Source organism: Aplidium turbinatum, chromosome 7 (assembly GCF_918807975.1).
Source record: "Aplidium turbinatum chromosome 7, kaAplTurb1.1, whole genome shotgun sequence".
Classification (NCBI taxonomy): Eukaryota; Metazoa; Chordata; class Ascidiacea; order Aplousobranchia; family Polyclinidae; genus Aplidium; species Aplidium turbinatum.
The window spans coordinates 26,275,187-26,289,425 of NC_137478.1; the positions used below are offsets into that span (position 1 = coordinate 26,275,187).

The window sequence follows — 14,239 nt, forward strand, 5'->3', positions numbered from 1 at the left end:
GCGTCGGTTGACCTTGCAGCTTCTTCGTTTGTACAGTCAATTGCCCAACTGAGCTATCTGGGCGAGCTATTGATTTATTCCTGCGCAATACTGCTAACTTCATATGCTGTGAGAGTTGACACTGACAGAGATGTGATTGGAGTGATTGGCTTGGAGTGATTTTTTAGGCGCCCGTGTCCAGTAATTATTTTAAGGAGCCCGCGAAATTGATGAAACCACCTCTTGTTTTTTGTAGGTAGGCTAATGTGTTTTTCTTAGAAGTGTTAAACACTCATTAGACCTTTAATGTCACCACAATCTCATTGGAACTGGACCCAAATTATCCTTTTAACGGCCTAGGCTTCATGTGTAGGCCTACATGTCATGTGATAAGAAATAATTATGGCTGCATACACAATTAAGCTTCTGATCTTCTGGGGTAGCAGACCAGAAATTATTTTACTAAAACTTTTAAATCAATTTTGCATTAAATTTTTTGAAACTGCATTAAGCCTATTCTTTATTTTCTAATATTTATGTAGCCAATCCGGTAGACCAGTCACAACTTTGAATTCTGTCAGCGCAATTTGATAATTTTTGTCAAATAACGGTAGAAGAAAAATTCAGCGAATCTCATCATTAAGCTACGACACCAGCGTGACAGATAAGTTAGAGTGGCTGTTTTTCAAGTTCGAAAAGACACCGGTGTCACATCGCCCGAGAGCACCATACGCACCGGAGACGCAGCTTTCCGTTCTGCGGCATCGCGTGGATGAAATATTTCTCAGACTCAACACTTTAATAAGCGAAAAACTTCACTTTGTCAATCTCAGTGACTGGCCTGTATCAATAGTTCAAAGCGTCTCCAAATAGGCTACGCAAAACTGTCAGGGTTAAGCTCTCAAAGAAACTTTTTCAGTCCAAAAATAAAGATTCTCACAATTAGACTAATCAATCAAATAAAACAAAATTTGCTTCAATAATATTTTACTTTGTTGGAATATACAACAGCAATTCGGGTGTCAAAATGGCGTACAGAGACAAAACTAACAAAAAGAAAGAAGGGCATATCCACAAAAGTTAGTGCATATGATATAGACATAAAGCCTACCTTATGTATTGCAGATGAAAGTAAATTTAGCATGATCAGCAAGCCTAACACCCTAAGTATGGATAAATTAGTCATTAGAACCAGGTGTCTCCATATAGCCCACCTACAACAAATGGAGATGTGCTAGTTGCTGAAGAAGCAATGCGGGGACAAGTGAACCTAACAAACAATACAAAAAAATAAATCGAAAAACAAGCATTCAGGAAAAAAAATGCTTCTCTTTCTTGCGTAATCTGCCTGAGTCCTTGTCTGAACAATTAATTAATTTTATCTCTGAAATACTTGACCCGTTGTGCTGTGTAATTTTCAGTTATCACTTTGTGTGAGCGAGGCAGTTTCTCAAATGTTTAGATTTGACCATATTTTTGCTGTGATACTATATGATTCTTTAGCATTTCTTTTAATAATGTATTTTTTCTTATAGGTTTGAAAAGGGCTATATGACTAGCCGAAAACGTTCGCTTTTTGTTTATTTGTTTTTATAATGTTAAATGTAGTGTTGTTGCTGAGTTATGTCTGTTTATGGTTTAAAAGAGTTACCTCTCTACCCAAATTGTAGTAACATAACATATCTAGAACTAATTCTTACCAACTCGCGAGTTGTTAAATATGAAACAAACAGAAAATCTTCCACAAAATTCAGTAAATTAACAAGCTAAAAAGTATGCTGACTTTAAAAATTAACCGATTAATAAATACGACAAACTAGTTGCAAATAAATACAATATATTTTAGCAAAAATTCAAATAAAACGCAGAGTTTAGTTATTTTTTTACACAATGGTGCCTTCTGTTTCTTCCCACGTTGAACCGACGTCTGCGGACGTTGAACTAAAAAAGCTGATTAGTTGGCTGAAAGGTTTATGAGCAACCTCAAGGGTCAGTTAATTAAATCCATCCAAAAAGTTGTTCAAAGACCCCAGACTGCAAAACCAGTCATTTTTACATAGATTCAACGTCTGCAGACGTTGAATGACGGATTGTGCTGTCAAAGACAGTCTTCCGAAGTAATGAATTGAGATTTTGTGGTATGTTTTCTATCGTTTAGCACTGATATCGTCGATTTAGATGCTGTGTGATGAGGATACTGTGATTGCTGTGACTTCTTCTGCTTGAAAACTCTCATGATTGGGCTCCACCAAACACTGCGCATATCTTTTTTCCGCAAAGTTGTCAGTAGAAATATTCCGAATCCCTGGTAAAAACAAAGCAATGATTAGACAGATTTTGCACTATTAACCTCTATAGCAGCGACTCCTAACCTTTTTGTATATCCACGGAACCCTTTAAAATCATTATAAAGCTTGTGGTGGTGGGTATCCCGAAAGTTGCTACAGGTGACTGAGTGAAAGTTTTGCGAAATTATTCTTAAAAGCAAGAACATAATCTAGTAGCTGAAATTTAGTACTTTTTCCACTTTTACATTTTCATCAATTTTAAATCCGGTGATTTTTGAAAAGTGTGATAAACTTGATACTGATAGGCTACTTTGCCTTCAACAAAAATAGATAGGGTTCCATCTGCAAAAAAAATTCTGCATTATGCGCTTTTCCCTCCACATAATTTACCTGGAGAGTGTTAAAGATAGCAAATAACCAACTCATTATGACATAGAATGTTGGATCTGTTGAAACAAGAAGAATATATCCAAAGATCCAGGTTAATCCGACAAGAACGGTCATTGTCGCGGAAATTAAGAAGGAATCTTTAGTAGTTCTTTTCAAATGCTCAGACTGCAAATAAAAAAAATATTTACTTTTGTGGGCTATCAGCATAATAATGTTCATTCAATAAGTAGGCTATAAGCGATGATATTTTTCTGTTTACTTTTATCATGAAAAATTATTTTAAATTGGTGAACTAGATTGGATATTTTAAAGTGGTTTGAGCGAAACTAGTCCTCACTTTTATTGAACAAAAAAATAAAATCAATCCTATCGGTAGGCCTGCTTAATATTTAGTAGAACAAGGTTCTTAGGCAAGAACAGAGCGAAGAAATACGCACAAAACGGCGGCTCTAGTTTTAGATTACAGGGGCTAGTCTATTGCATTAATGTTTGTGTCCTATTCATAGCCATCTATATAAAGAAGGCCATGGTCCTACTGTAAAGTTTTAAAACTTACCACATTATTGTGACGGTTTAGTTCGACTGTGACTATGGCAAATACAACAAAATTATAAGTAAGAAGCAATCCAACAGGCAGCAAGAAGCCCAGATACAAGGAGAAACCTTTCAACCAGCACACATTTTCTGCGTGGTATAAAGATTCCGCCAGATCTTCATCTGCAAGCACAGCATAAATTTTATGACGACAATCGTATCGCTAAGAACTGGAAAATTGCATCCTCACTGTGGTGATTTTAAACATTTTATGCCGACTAAAACTTTAAATACTTTCTTAATACTCTCATAGCCGGTGCACGGTCGTTTGGTCGACAGACATTTGGTCGACAGGACGTTCTGTCGACCTAACGTCCTGTCGACCAAACGTCCTGTCGACCAAATGACCGGGTACCCTCATAGCCTACCCCAGACGTACTTGCGCCACATATTTCTTTGTTATGAGTAGATTTTCCATAGACTCCAGTTGCTATACCAGCCGTTGTAGCCACAACTACAGCAGGCACCAAGTAACAGAATAAATTACTTTTCTGCATGAATCCACTTTTGTATCTGACAAACACCTAAAAATTGATTTCAACAAAATTACAAAATGATTAAAAACATAAATCAGGAGAGAGCAGTAAGCAGGGCGGTTGAGTATGATTGAGACCCGGCACCAACACAATTCTCGGGCCCTAAACCAAGATACTTCTAAGTAAAGCTCATTACATCTAAAGAATACGCAATGTATTTTTTCAAATTTTCAGGCGCCTTGTGAATGTTTTTCGGCAGCCGATTGTAGAAACATATTATTGATTGAATGGTCTGAATGGCTAGCGTGAAAGCTACACCGTTATGGTTAGCAAAGCAATTGCTTGCTGTACTAATGAGTGCTCAGCCTTGTGCTGATAGCCGGGAAGAACACTCCTTTCTTCACAACGCCTTGTGAATCCTAAACTAATTCGAGTCCAAAAGTACTCCTGGACCCCTTTGACAACGCCGAAAATCTGAAATACTAGCCCCAGTTAAGTGATTTACTGATCGATAGGACGTGGTTTATTACAAGCGATATCGGGTACAAGACAGTTTCCGTTTGCTTGTGCCAAATCAGTATGTTCATCGAAAGTAGAGTTTACCATACGCCTCGGTTTAAACAACATAGTCATTATCCTGAAAGGTTTACTCGTTTGTCTCGGAAATGTAACAGTCCGTAACCCTCAGTAGAAGCAATACACATATTCAGTTTTGGATTCTTAGTTTAAAGTGCCCCTGACAGGTTGGATCCAAGTATAGTAACTTTTTAAAGCATTTCCTAGCGCAGAATTACACTTAGCGAACTTTTTAATCTTAACCTCGTAGCTCGACTGGTTAGGGCGTAATTTAATCAAACGACTGCTCCGCAGCGCCACCACAGGCGAAACTCCATATTTCACTGCTCTGGGACGACTTTGGTGGTATTACGTCATCCTAAGTGGACGTCGTTAGCAACAGATGAAACAAACGCTTCCTAGATGTAATTGGTGGATCACAGTTTGGTCGGAGTTGGTACAAGAGGTTGCTTTTTTCGAAGATTTATTGTTTTTTGCAGTTTAATAAAACTGTACTGGATACGTTCCTACAAAACCTAAAATATACTTGAAGTGAAAAATGAAGAAATAGTACGAATCATCATTCATATTTAATTCATCATCACTATTCAAAAATAAATAAAAGTTCTCTCTCTCATAATGTGCCTTCAGATGGCCATTGAAATCCTGTGTAACTGCCATCTGGATCTAGAAAATTGTTTCGGATTCGCCAAACAATGCATGACGGCATCACAATCCGATTGTTGCTTCCGAGAGCATCACCTTGTAGTATACACTCCAACACATGCCTGTAGGCATTTTTACTTGAGTGGTATTAACAAAATCATCTTCAGTGAAGTGAACATATACGACTAGTTTTGTATGGCCCATCCCACTTTCGAACACTTGAAGAAAACTTTGACCATTTTCTTCTCAGTACCTCGTTTTGTGGGAAAGTGGGAAAAGAAAGCACACGGTCTTTGTCACTGACAATGTCACATAAGCAGCAATTTGTAGGCATTGCCTCAACCATAAATTAAAGGTACTGTTTGTGAAATACTGTTGTTACACTGCAAATGGCTATAGCCAGATTAGGACAAATAAAAAAGTATGAAAATTGTAGCCCTATGAAACTGCAATTTCAATTAAATTGAGATGCTGTTTGATAAAAGTAAACTCAACCTATTTGATCGAAACCTGATAGTAATAATAAGTTCACTTTTTCATTTCGATAATTCTTAATTTGCACATGCTTTAGATAGACCAACAGAGCCCCACACATCACGTTTTGCAGTAGCCGTACCATACTTTACCAAGTCATCACAGAGAAAGAATGTATCCTTCCCGCTTACTGTGACGTCACAGCGGTGTTGCCGTTTTTATTTTCGCAATTGAATGAGTGCCAGATTCGCCGATGTCAACGAAAGTTTGCAAGCGTGTAACTTTGTAGCCTGTTGATATTTTTTACGATTTGCTGGTCAGGGAAGTTTGTTAGTGTCATCTTTTTGGTATCTTAGGTAAATTTAGCGAATTTATTTAGCCTACCTGTCAGAGGCACTTTAATGTTAGGCCTACTGATGCAGTTCAAAAACGTTAGTTTTGAGTTACTATCGGCGGCTGCATAGCCGAGTGGTGAGAGCCCTGGAACGGCAATCGAAAGAGCGCCGGTTCGATACCGCTCAAGAGCATGCAACTGTATCATTGGCAGGACACTTAAAGGCATGCCTGAAGGTGGACATGAAGATTGGCTTCCTTGCCTTCCCGTCCACTTAATCTAAATCTTCAACCACCAGGTGCAAGCCTGGATACGACAAACAAAGTGTTAGTGCATTGCATTGCGCTGAGTCACGTGCGCTTGATTACGTCGTGTCTCCCTGTGGCTGTAAGTAGTTCGTAATTATTGCAGCAGGACAACAATTGCAACAAATGTTGCATTAAAACAAAGGAATTCAAATAGTTTGGCTTAAAATACTTGTAAGCAAGCCTAGATAATGAACATAATTGGCAAATCTTTGAAGCGAGTTTCGTATTTTTTTTTTGTCGAGTGCACAACAATCAATAGAATTACATTTCTTTCAAAACGTTATCAAAACAAAAAGTTGTAGCCTACACCTAATGAAATTTGTTGTTTGGCATAGCCCTAGCATACTCATAACCTACCTAGTAAACACAGTAACCTATAAGTAGCCGAAATCAGCAAACTGATTTTACCTTGACAAGAGAATTATACATTTCAAAGCTGTACACCGCCATCCAGCACCAACTGGTCAGAAGGAAGTAATGCAGCAACGCGGTAACAATAGCACAGCCGACATGATGCCCGACTGCTCTTGCTGCTCCAGCGACAAAAACCACGTAGACAACCAAAAGATTGCAACAAATATGCAACAGAACTTTGCTGCCTCGATGCTTTCGAAGATCTCTGAAATGGAATTTCCAGATGGCCAATTATTAGATGATTTATCTTGCGTAGTTAGCCTACTACTACTAAGACCAGTGACCTATGTACTTAGCCTACTACTGCGACGGAAACAAAGAAGTAGGTTAATTTGAAAAATTAAATTTAAACTTAAGACTTTCTTCTTATACTTTTAATTCACGACCCATTTTTCTCTTTTTACAAAAATAAACCATAAAATTGTGTGCTCAATTTGTATACGACATATTACTAGCCAAATGCTTGACAGATAATACGGAGTTTTGAAAAAGAAACACACTACCGTAGTGTGATAATGACGAAAAGATTTTTATATTATACTTTTTATATAATGCTTAGATAAAGCTTTTCTGTTTACCATTTCACTGCCTTCACGTAGGCCTATGCACATTTTGCTCAGTACTTTTTTTACCTTTTGGCAGCCATCACAAAGATTGTGATCACCAGGCCGATGATTGACAGGGCGCATCCGACTAAGCTGACTATTCCCAACACAAAGTTTGCTGGTACGTTCTCGGATTTCTGAAAACGCAACGCACCATGTCAAATGAAGATTTACTTATTTAAACACTTTTCAGACAGTAAAATCTGTCATTTTAACATTTCAAAGCTGTATTGTAGACGTTGCATCAATGTAAAAATGACGGATTTCGCGGTCTGAATTCAGGAAGTCACGTTGTCGATGTGTGCACACTTGTGATCATCGGTGGTACTGAATCTGTCATTCCTGGCAAGCACAAGACCAGAAACCTATGTAGCAACTACCGCGGAAAAAACACCGGATTAAAAACGATTGAAAGTAGCACTATGAAACTCTCGATGTTACAAAGTTGGTTTGTATGTTGTCTGATTGCGTGAAATCGACAAAACAAAATGATTTTTAATCAAAAACGTATTTAATGAGTAATGACCTATTAATGAATATTTCGTTGTTTAAAGTTTTTAAAGGGATACTAAAGGAAAAACCTGACTTGGCGATTTTCCACGTTCTTTCTGTTTAATATGCTACCATAAAACGATTTTCAATAAAATTTTGCCCCATTGCGGTCTGACCATCATTGCGCGCGTGCTTTTGTCAGAGCTTTCAAAACGAGATTGGGCTTGAGCAGCAAAGCGTGCGACTGTACAGTCTACGTCACTAGAGACTAGCAATCAGCTGATCTCGCAACAATTGTTACTGCGGCGATTTGACTGTAGGCTATGTATGTATGTACATCAAAACATCAGATTTCAACATCAAAACATCAGACAGTTTGCTCAAAATATCAGATGTGGTAACGTGGCTTTTGTTATTGCTGTCTTTTGTGACGTATTCTCGAGCAGTGTTTGCACTTTTGGTTATTTTGAAAAAAAAAAGAAAATAAATGAAACATTGGACTTTGGGCCTTGCCAGCGCCATTGAAAACAATTTTTTTTCGGTAATTTTTCGGTAAGTTTACGCATTTTAATGCTTAATTCCCGTTTGAAATTTTCATTTACGTAGTAGGCCTTTAAAGAATTCTGTTTTTTCTTGAGTCACGTTAGAGGTAAGCACCAAACATCAAACTCAAACATGTAAATATAGTTTACTTTGCCTCATGCAAATATATCTGAAATAAAAGTAGGCTCATTTTGAAATTTTCTGTTGTTTCGAAAGCCTTGAAAATTGTCCTTTTAAGCTGCCTTCCATAGAAAAAATTCGTTCGCATAAAGAACATTTGTTTTAAACATTACCAACAGTATAATATCACATTGAAAAGTCAATACGTTCAACACAAACATTAATCAACGTTATGTCTAACAGCTTACCACAATTAACGCAAAATTAGTCAGGTGGCTGCATTGACACGTGGGTCTACTGGAGGAAGTATTCAGACAGCAACCTTCTGATGACCAGTCGCTCGAAGTAAAATTCCAGTAAACGCATCGAATTGTTGTTTTGTTGATCTGATCAAAATGTTATGCACGTTTACATAGCAGGAACTGCCATTCAAAGTTATTTTTAAAATGCCTAACGGGAAGATTTAGTGGACTAACCATCAAGCTCTCACGATACGTAAAAGCTTTCTTAATTCTAAGTTTCGTGTAAATATCATATGTCTCTATTTTTTATTTTTTATCCTTTTATATGACTCGATGTGACGTACTCCGCTAACCTACGCTTACCATACGTCCAGTTTTAGCTGGGACAGTCCCGGTTTTTTCGGCGTTTCGTTCAGTCAACCAAAAAGTTTCGGTATTGGGGTTTGGGAAAAAAGTAAAAATCTTCAAGTTCTGAGAAGATGAAACGAGCAACGAGACCTTTTTTATAAAGATCACCATGAACCTATGCAAATGAGACCTTTTTAGAGTTCACGAAGAGGTCCCCGTTGCTCTGAAGCGTCCTGTTTTCAGTGATAAACATATGGTATACCTTACCTAACCCCTTTCGTCATATAGCACGTCAAGTGATTTTGTATGTCATCGAAAGAAATTAGGTTGTATTCTCCTTCCCCTAGCCTATAGTATAAACTATGACTGCTATGATGCCCTTCAAGGACATCATTTGATCTTTTAAAATCATTTTATGTATCCAACGTAAGTGCTACAATTAATTCAAAAAGTTATTTTTGTTTCATTCAAACAAGTATAAATGTGTAAATCTGGCAAAATTTGAGCTTCTGATTTGGTAGGTGTTAAGATTCGAGAAAATCGGTTCGTTTTTACATTGATTCATCGTACGCCGATGTTGCGTTGATTCAAAGTCTGCAGACGTTAAATCAATGTAAAAAAGATTTGTCTGCTGGCTTGCGTATTCTTTTCCACGGTTTGCTGGCTGCTGTAGTGCATCTATTACTGCGGCTTTTCATTGTAGGTCAACTGTGTGTGCAACTATATTAGGTATGATAAATGCGAGTAAAATATTACGCATAATTTACTCGCAATCATTCTCGTATCATTTGTTCAGTTTGTGCTTTCAGTCCAGAGTGTCGTTACAGTTACAGTGCATAGTCAAATTTATCTTACGATTTTTCATTTTATGTATTGCAGATTTAATTCCTGATGAGGACACACGTACGTGTCGAAAACGTTTGAGTTTATTTAATTTTATTTAATTATGTTAAATTTTGTGTGAAATAAAGTATGCTAAACCCGATAAAGTTACTATGTTTTATTTCTCTATATTAGGTATATAGAATGCAAAATAAAGCCATTCGGATGTCATTATTGTTGTTGCAGCTTACCATCAAGTGAACTGTTGATAAAGAAGATGATCTCCCATGTTTAGCGTCAACATTTGAATGCGTGATTATTACTGGTTCGTCCAGATCAGTCAGAGAGACGTTGTCTCCAATGTCGACGGAGAGAATCTGTTACCAACAGAAAGTTAGTTACGGTGTAACGGTACAGCAGTTAAACATAGAAATCGGTCATCAACAAAGCATCGCTATGAAAGCGTAAGTCGACTTTCATATTCTAGTAGACTAAATTGCTTTCATTAATTGTGCGTCCCTAATGTGTTTTTACTTTTGCATGTTTTTATTTAATTACATTTTTAATTATTTTATTCTACCGCAACTAAAAGCTATTCAAATAAAAACATTGTTTTGATAAAATTTTGAACTTTGAAGCTGTTTTCTCAAGAAACCAAAGTTTACGTACTCTAGCCTAACATGCAGTTACTGTATAAGCCATAAGTGTAATCAACGATTCAAATCTGTAGACATTATTACGTACATTGAAAACCGATGCATCATCTGTAAACAAGTCATTTTTTCTGTAATATAGAAATGCAGTTCTCAATCCATTGGTAGGTTGACTGGCATTTCGTTGTTGTATTCTGGCTCTGTCCAACACGCTTGTTGGTACGTGTAACGATATCGGCTGAAAAGATGAATTCCCCGACGAAGTTGTTCGCAAAACAGGAGAGTGGTCAATTGAAAAGTTTCCAGTTTCGTTTAGTTCCGTGGTCTGTAATAACAAGGAAGAAAGTTGAGCTGTAGTTGCTTTTAACAATTATTCAAATACGGTACAAAAAAAAAATTAAAAGTTTAACAGGTTTTGTAGAAGATTCCTCATTTTTTTCTAACACACATTGAGATCCGATAATAAACATGCAAAGCAATTTAAGTAGCCAAGCCTTTATTTTTCAATACAGCAATCTCCGTTTATTAAACCCACGGTTGTTAAGCCCACCCGCTTATTATGTGGTCACAACGGTAAACCATAATCTCTTCGTGGGAAAATTGTAACATAAGATTTCCGGATCCGTTCGTCTGTATGCAATGACCGAAAAGAAACACTCTTCTGAAAACGTCAATTCAAGAATTATATTTCTGTAAAATTAGCCTCAAGGCTGTCGAAATTGGGACGCAACACCGTACGCCACTAAAACTTGTTACTACACAACAAATTACTGAGATAAAAACGGAAATTTCGTCCAGCTGGCAAGTACTAAGCAAAACAGTTAAATATGCGACCAACTTTCAAGCAACAATTTTAAGAATGACGAGAATAGATTGCAATATTTCAAAGGCACGTAACCAGTTTCTGTGACGTAATAATGATATACATTATGAAGCTATTCAAGCACCTGTTCAAGTTTGGCTTACACCTGTTCAAGTTTGGCTTACACCTGTCTCGTAATTCAAGATTTAACGATGATGTAATGTTATGCTGCAGCTGCAATGTTTTACAGGTCTTGCAAACGATGGTGCAATCTGCTCATTTTTTAGAAATATTCCATTACGTAATACGCTAAGATTCAGTAGACCTGAACGGTTTTATATGACGTTTGATTTGGTGAACAATTTGGAGTCTGGAACATTATGCAAGTATGCAAAACTGCCAGGATTAAGCTCTCAAAAAAGCTTTCCCAGTCCGAGGATAAAAATTCAATCAATCGATCAATTTCGCCCGGTCCGTACTGGCCGACAATCGTCTCCCACTTAATGAGCCCACACACTCATTAAGCCCAACATCGTCCAGTTCTGAGATGGGCTTAAGAAACGGGGACTACAACTACTGCCATGACAAAGCTACATCCAATTGCAGCAACAATAAAATCAAAAGTTCTAAAACTGTTCGGCCATACCAAAAATCAAAATTCGGAATCAGCAAAGTCTGCACAAAAAGTAAAATCGAAGGAAAAAGAAAACTCGGCAGACAACCAAAACGATTGCAAGACAACATTCAAGCATCGACCGGTCTCAATTTGGCGACACCGGGCATTGGGCAAGTTAGCTCAAAATCATCAATCTTGGAAACAATTAACCTATGTTGATGTGCAGTCTGCTGTAAGCGGAGATGGCGCCTGATAATGACGACTACTCAATACTGAATGACGACTACTGAATGCTGCTTCTAAAATATACGTAAAGTAAATGTACAAAGACAAAAAGACATAGATTACCTGTAAAGCAAATAGTTCTGTGTCAAAGCTGAATTTGGTTTGGTTATTTGCAAATGCTGATTGTAACACCATCTTAGGCAACAATTGAGCCAAACGCATGCTTAAGTTTTCTGCTTTGGGAGCCAGTTGGTATGCCACTGTTGCTAAGGAACGTAGAGAGGTGTCGGTGGTGAGCTGCAAAGTCAAAAAACAACAAAATGAAAAGTCGATATGGAATCTGTCATTTCTCAACCACTGAAAAACACAGTTTATGCTGGTTTTTTGAAAATTGTCAAAATACAATTAAGTAAAAACTCCCGAAAATCCAGAAGCCAAAATAAATCTTTATTTGTGATAAAAAAAAAAGTAGATTCCATATTCAGAACTAGATTATGTAAAGTCGATAAAAGTAACCAGGTTAAATTAAATATTCTATTTTGATATCACCACTGCAAAGGTAGTTTTTGCTTCAGTTAATTGATTGAAGAGATGTAGGGCGTAGGGGTCGTTATTTTCAAACTAAGAAAGCCTACTTGAAAGCAGGGGCGTAGCTAAAGAGAGGGGCTTAAGGGAGCAATCTTTTCCAAAAAAATTATTTTGCCCTCCTCCGAAAAAAATGGGTTTTAATGCTATTACAACGTTTTAATGACTTTGTATTCCATGTTGAATGACGTTTCATAAATGTTTGTCTGTATTCAGTAGCTATATTTTGAACAAACTCTCTTTTTCAAATATTACAATAGTTTCCCTCCCCCAACATTTGCTTTTGCCCCCCTAAAATTTTATTTCTACCTACGTCACAGCGTGAAAGCGCATGATTCAAACACTTTCGCATACTTATAGAAGCTATGAACCACTGACACAGGTCCTGGCACCAAGGCTTACAGAGTGACGCGTCCTTTAGTTAAAGCGTCATTACTTGAGCTACCGCACACAAATTTTCAAAATAATTTGTTGCAGGCTACAGACAAAAGCTTAAATGTATCCATTACCAAAATATGACGTTTTACGTAAGCATAACGATGAGCATGAATAGTAGTCCATAAATTGACTAACCAAAGATCTTCTGTTTAAAATATTCTGTAGGAAGCTGAGCACTTCCGATGCTTGTTGCGTCGAGAACTGGGACTGGCTTGCAGTTAGCACTTGTAGATAGGCAGAATAATCATCAAACTTTGAAACAGAAATGCCGGACTTTGATGCCTGAATAAAAACTTGTTTCAGCCAAAAATCAAAAACAACAATGTAGGCCAGAAACCTCCTGGTTAAGTGTAATCCAGTAGCTAATATCGTGATAGGAGTTTTAAATTTTCCAGTACAAAGCACGCTATTTCCTGGTTTCGAAAAAGAAAATTAAAATGTTGTGTTTATGAAACCGTTTTTTAATTTTTTCTAAATGATGAATTTTCCTCATCGCTCTACCTTTGGTTAAAAATTAATCGTTTACGTTGGAGGCAATTGGTCACAGCGGTAAACCATAATCTCTTCGTGGGAAAATTGTAACATAAGATTCCCGAATCCGTTCGTCTGTATGTATCGACCGAAAAAGAAACACTCCTTGAAACGTCTATTCAATAAGTGTATTCCTGTAAAATTAGCCCGCGGCTATCGAAATCGAGATGCAACGCCGTACACCTCTAAAAAAACTGTCACTACGATACAGATTACTTGGATAAAAGACGGAGAATTTGTCCAGCTAGCAAGCACCAAATAAACCAGTTAAATGTGCGACCGACTTCCAACAAACAACTTCGAGAATTAATCAGAAAAATTTGTGATAACTCAAAGGCACGTCAGCAGTAGTGTGACGCAATATTTCATGTTTAAACAGGTTTCAAACTGAAACAGGTTTAAACCGGTTTAAACAGGTTTGACACAAGTCTTACGAACGATGGTGCAATTTTGGCACATGTTTTAGGAATTTCCATGACGTAATATTCAGTAGACTTGAACGGTTTTTATATGACGTTTGATTAGGTGAACAATTGTCTGGAACAGCAATGTTTGTTACATGTTTGTTTAATAACATTTGTTTGGTATAATAGGTAATTGTTTTGGTAATAAGTAATGTTTATTTGGTATTTGTTTGTTAATACATGTTTGGTAATTCTTACTTGAGCAATAACCGACTCAATGGTCTTTCCACAATTAATTCTTCGAAACATTTTGAATTTGAAATTGGTTTGCCTGA

At 37.1% G+C, this 14,239-nt stretch overlaps 1 protein-coding gene across 1 annotated transcript; it reads right to left on the minus strand.

The window, feature by feature from the left end:
• Positions 1-979: 979 nt before the first annotated feature.
• On the minus strand, positions 980-14,239 carry LOC145773889 (adhesion G-protein coupled receptor G2-like). Its single transcript, XM_082585011.1, has 12 exons — positions 14,163-14,239; positions 13,105-13,251; positions 12,070-12,243; positions 10,395-10,628; positions 9,902-10,027; positions 8,487-8,624; positions 7,111-7,220; positions 6,473-6,683; positions 3,631-3,775; positions 3,214-3,374; positions 2,658-2,822; positions 980-2,284 (listed from the first exon to the last, which is right to left on the minus strand). The coding sequence occupies exons 1-12, from the start codon at positions 14,211-14,213 to the stop codon at positions 2,078-2,080; spliced, it is 1,869 nt and encodes a 622-aa protein (XP_082441137.1). The 5' UTR covers positions 14,214-14,239; the 3' UTR covers positions 980-2,077.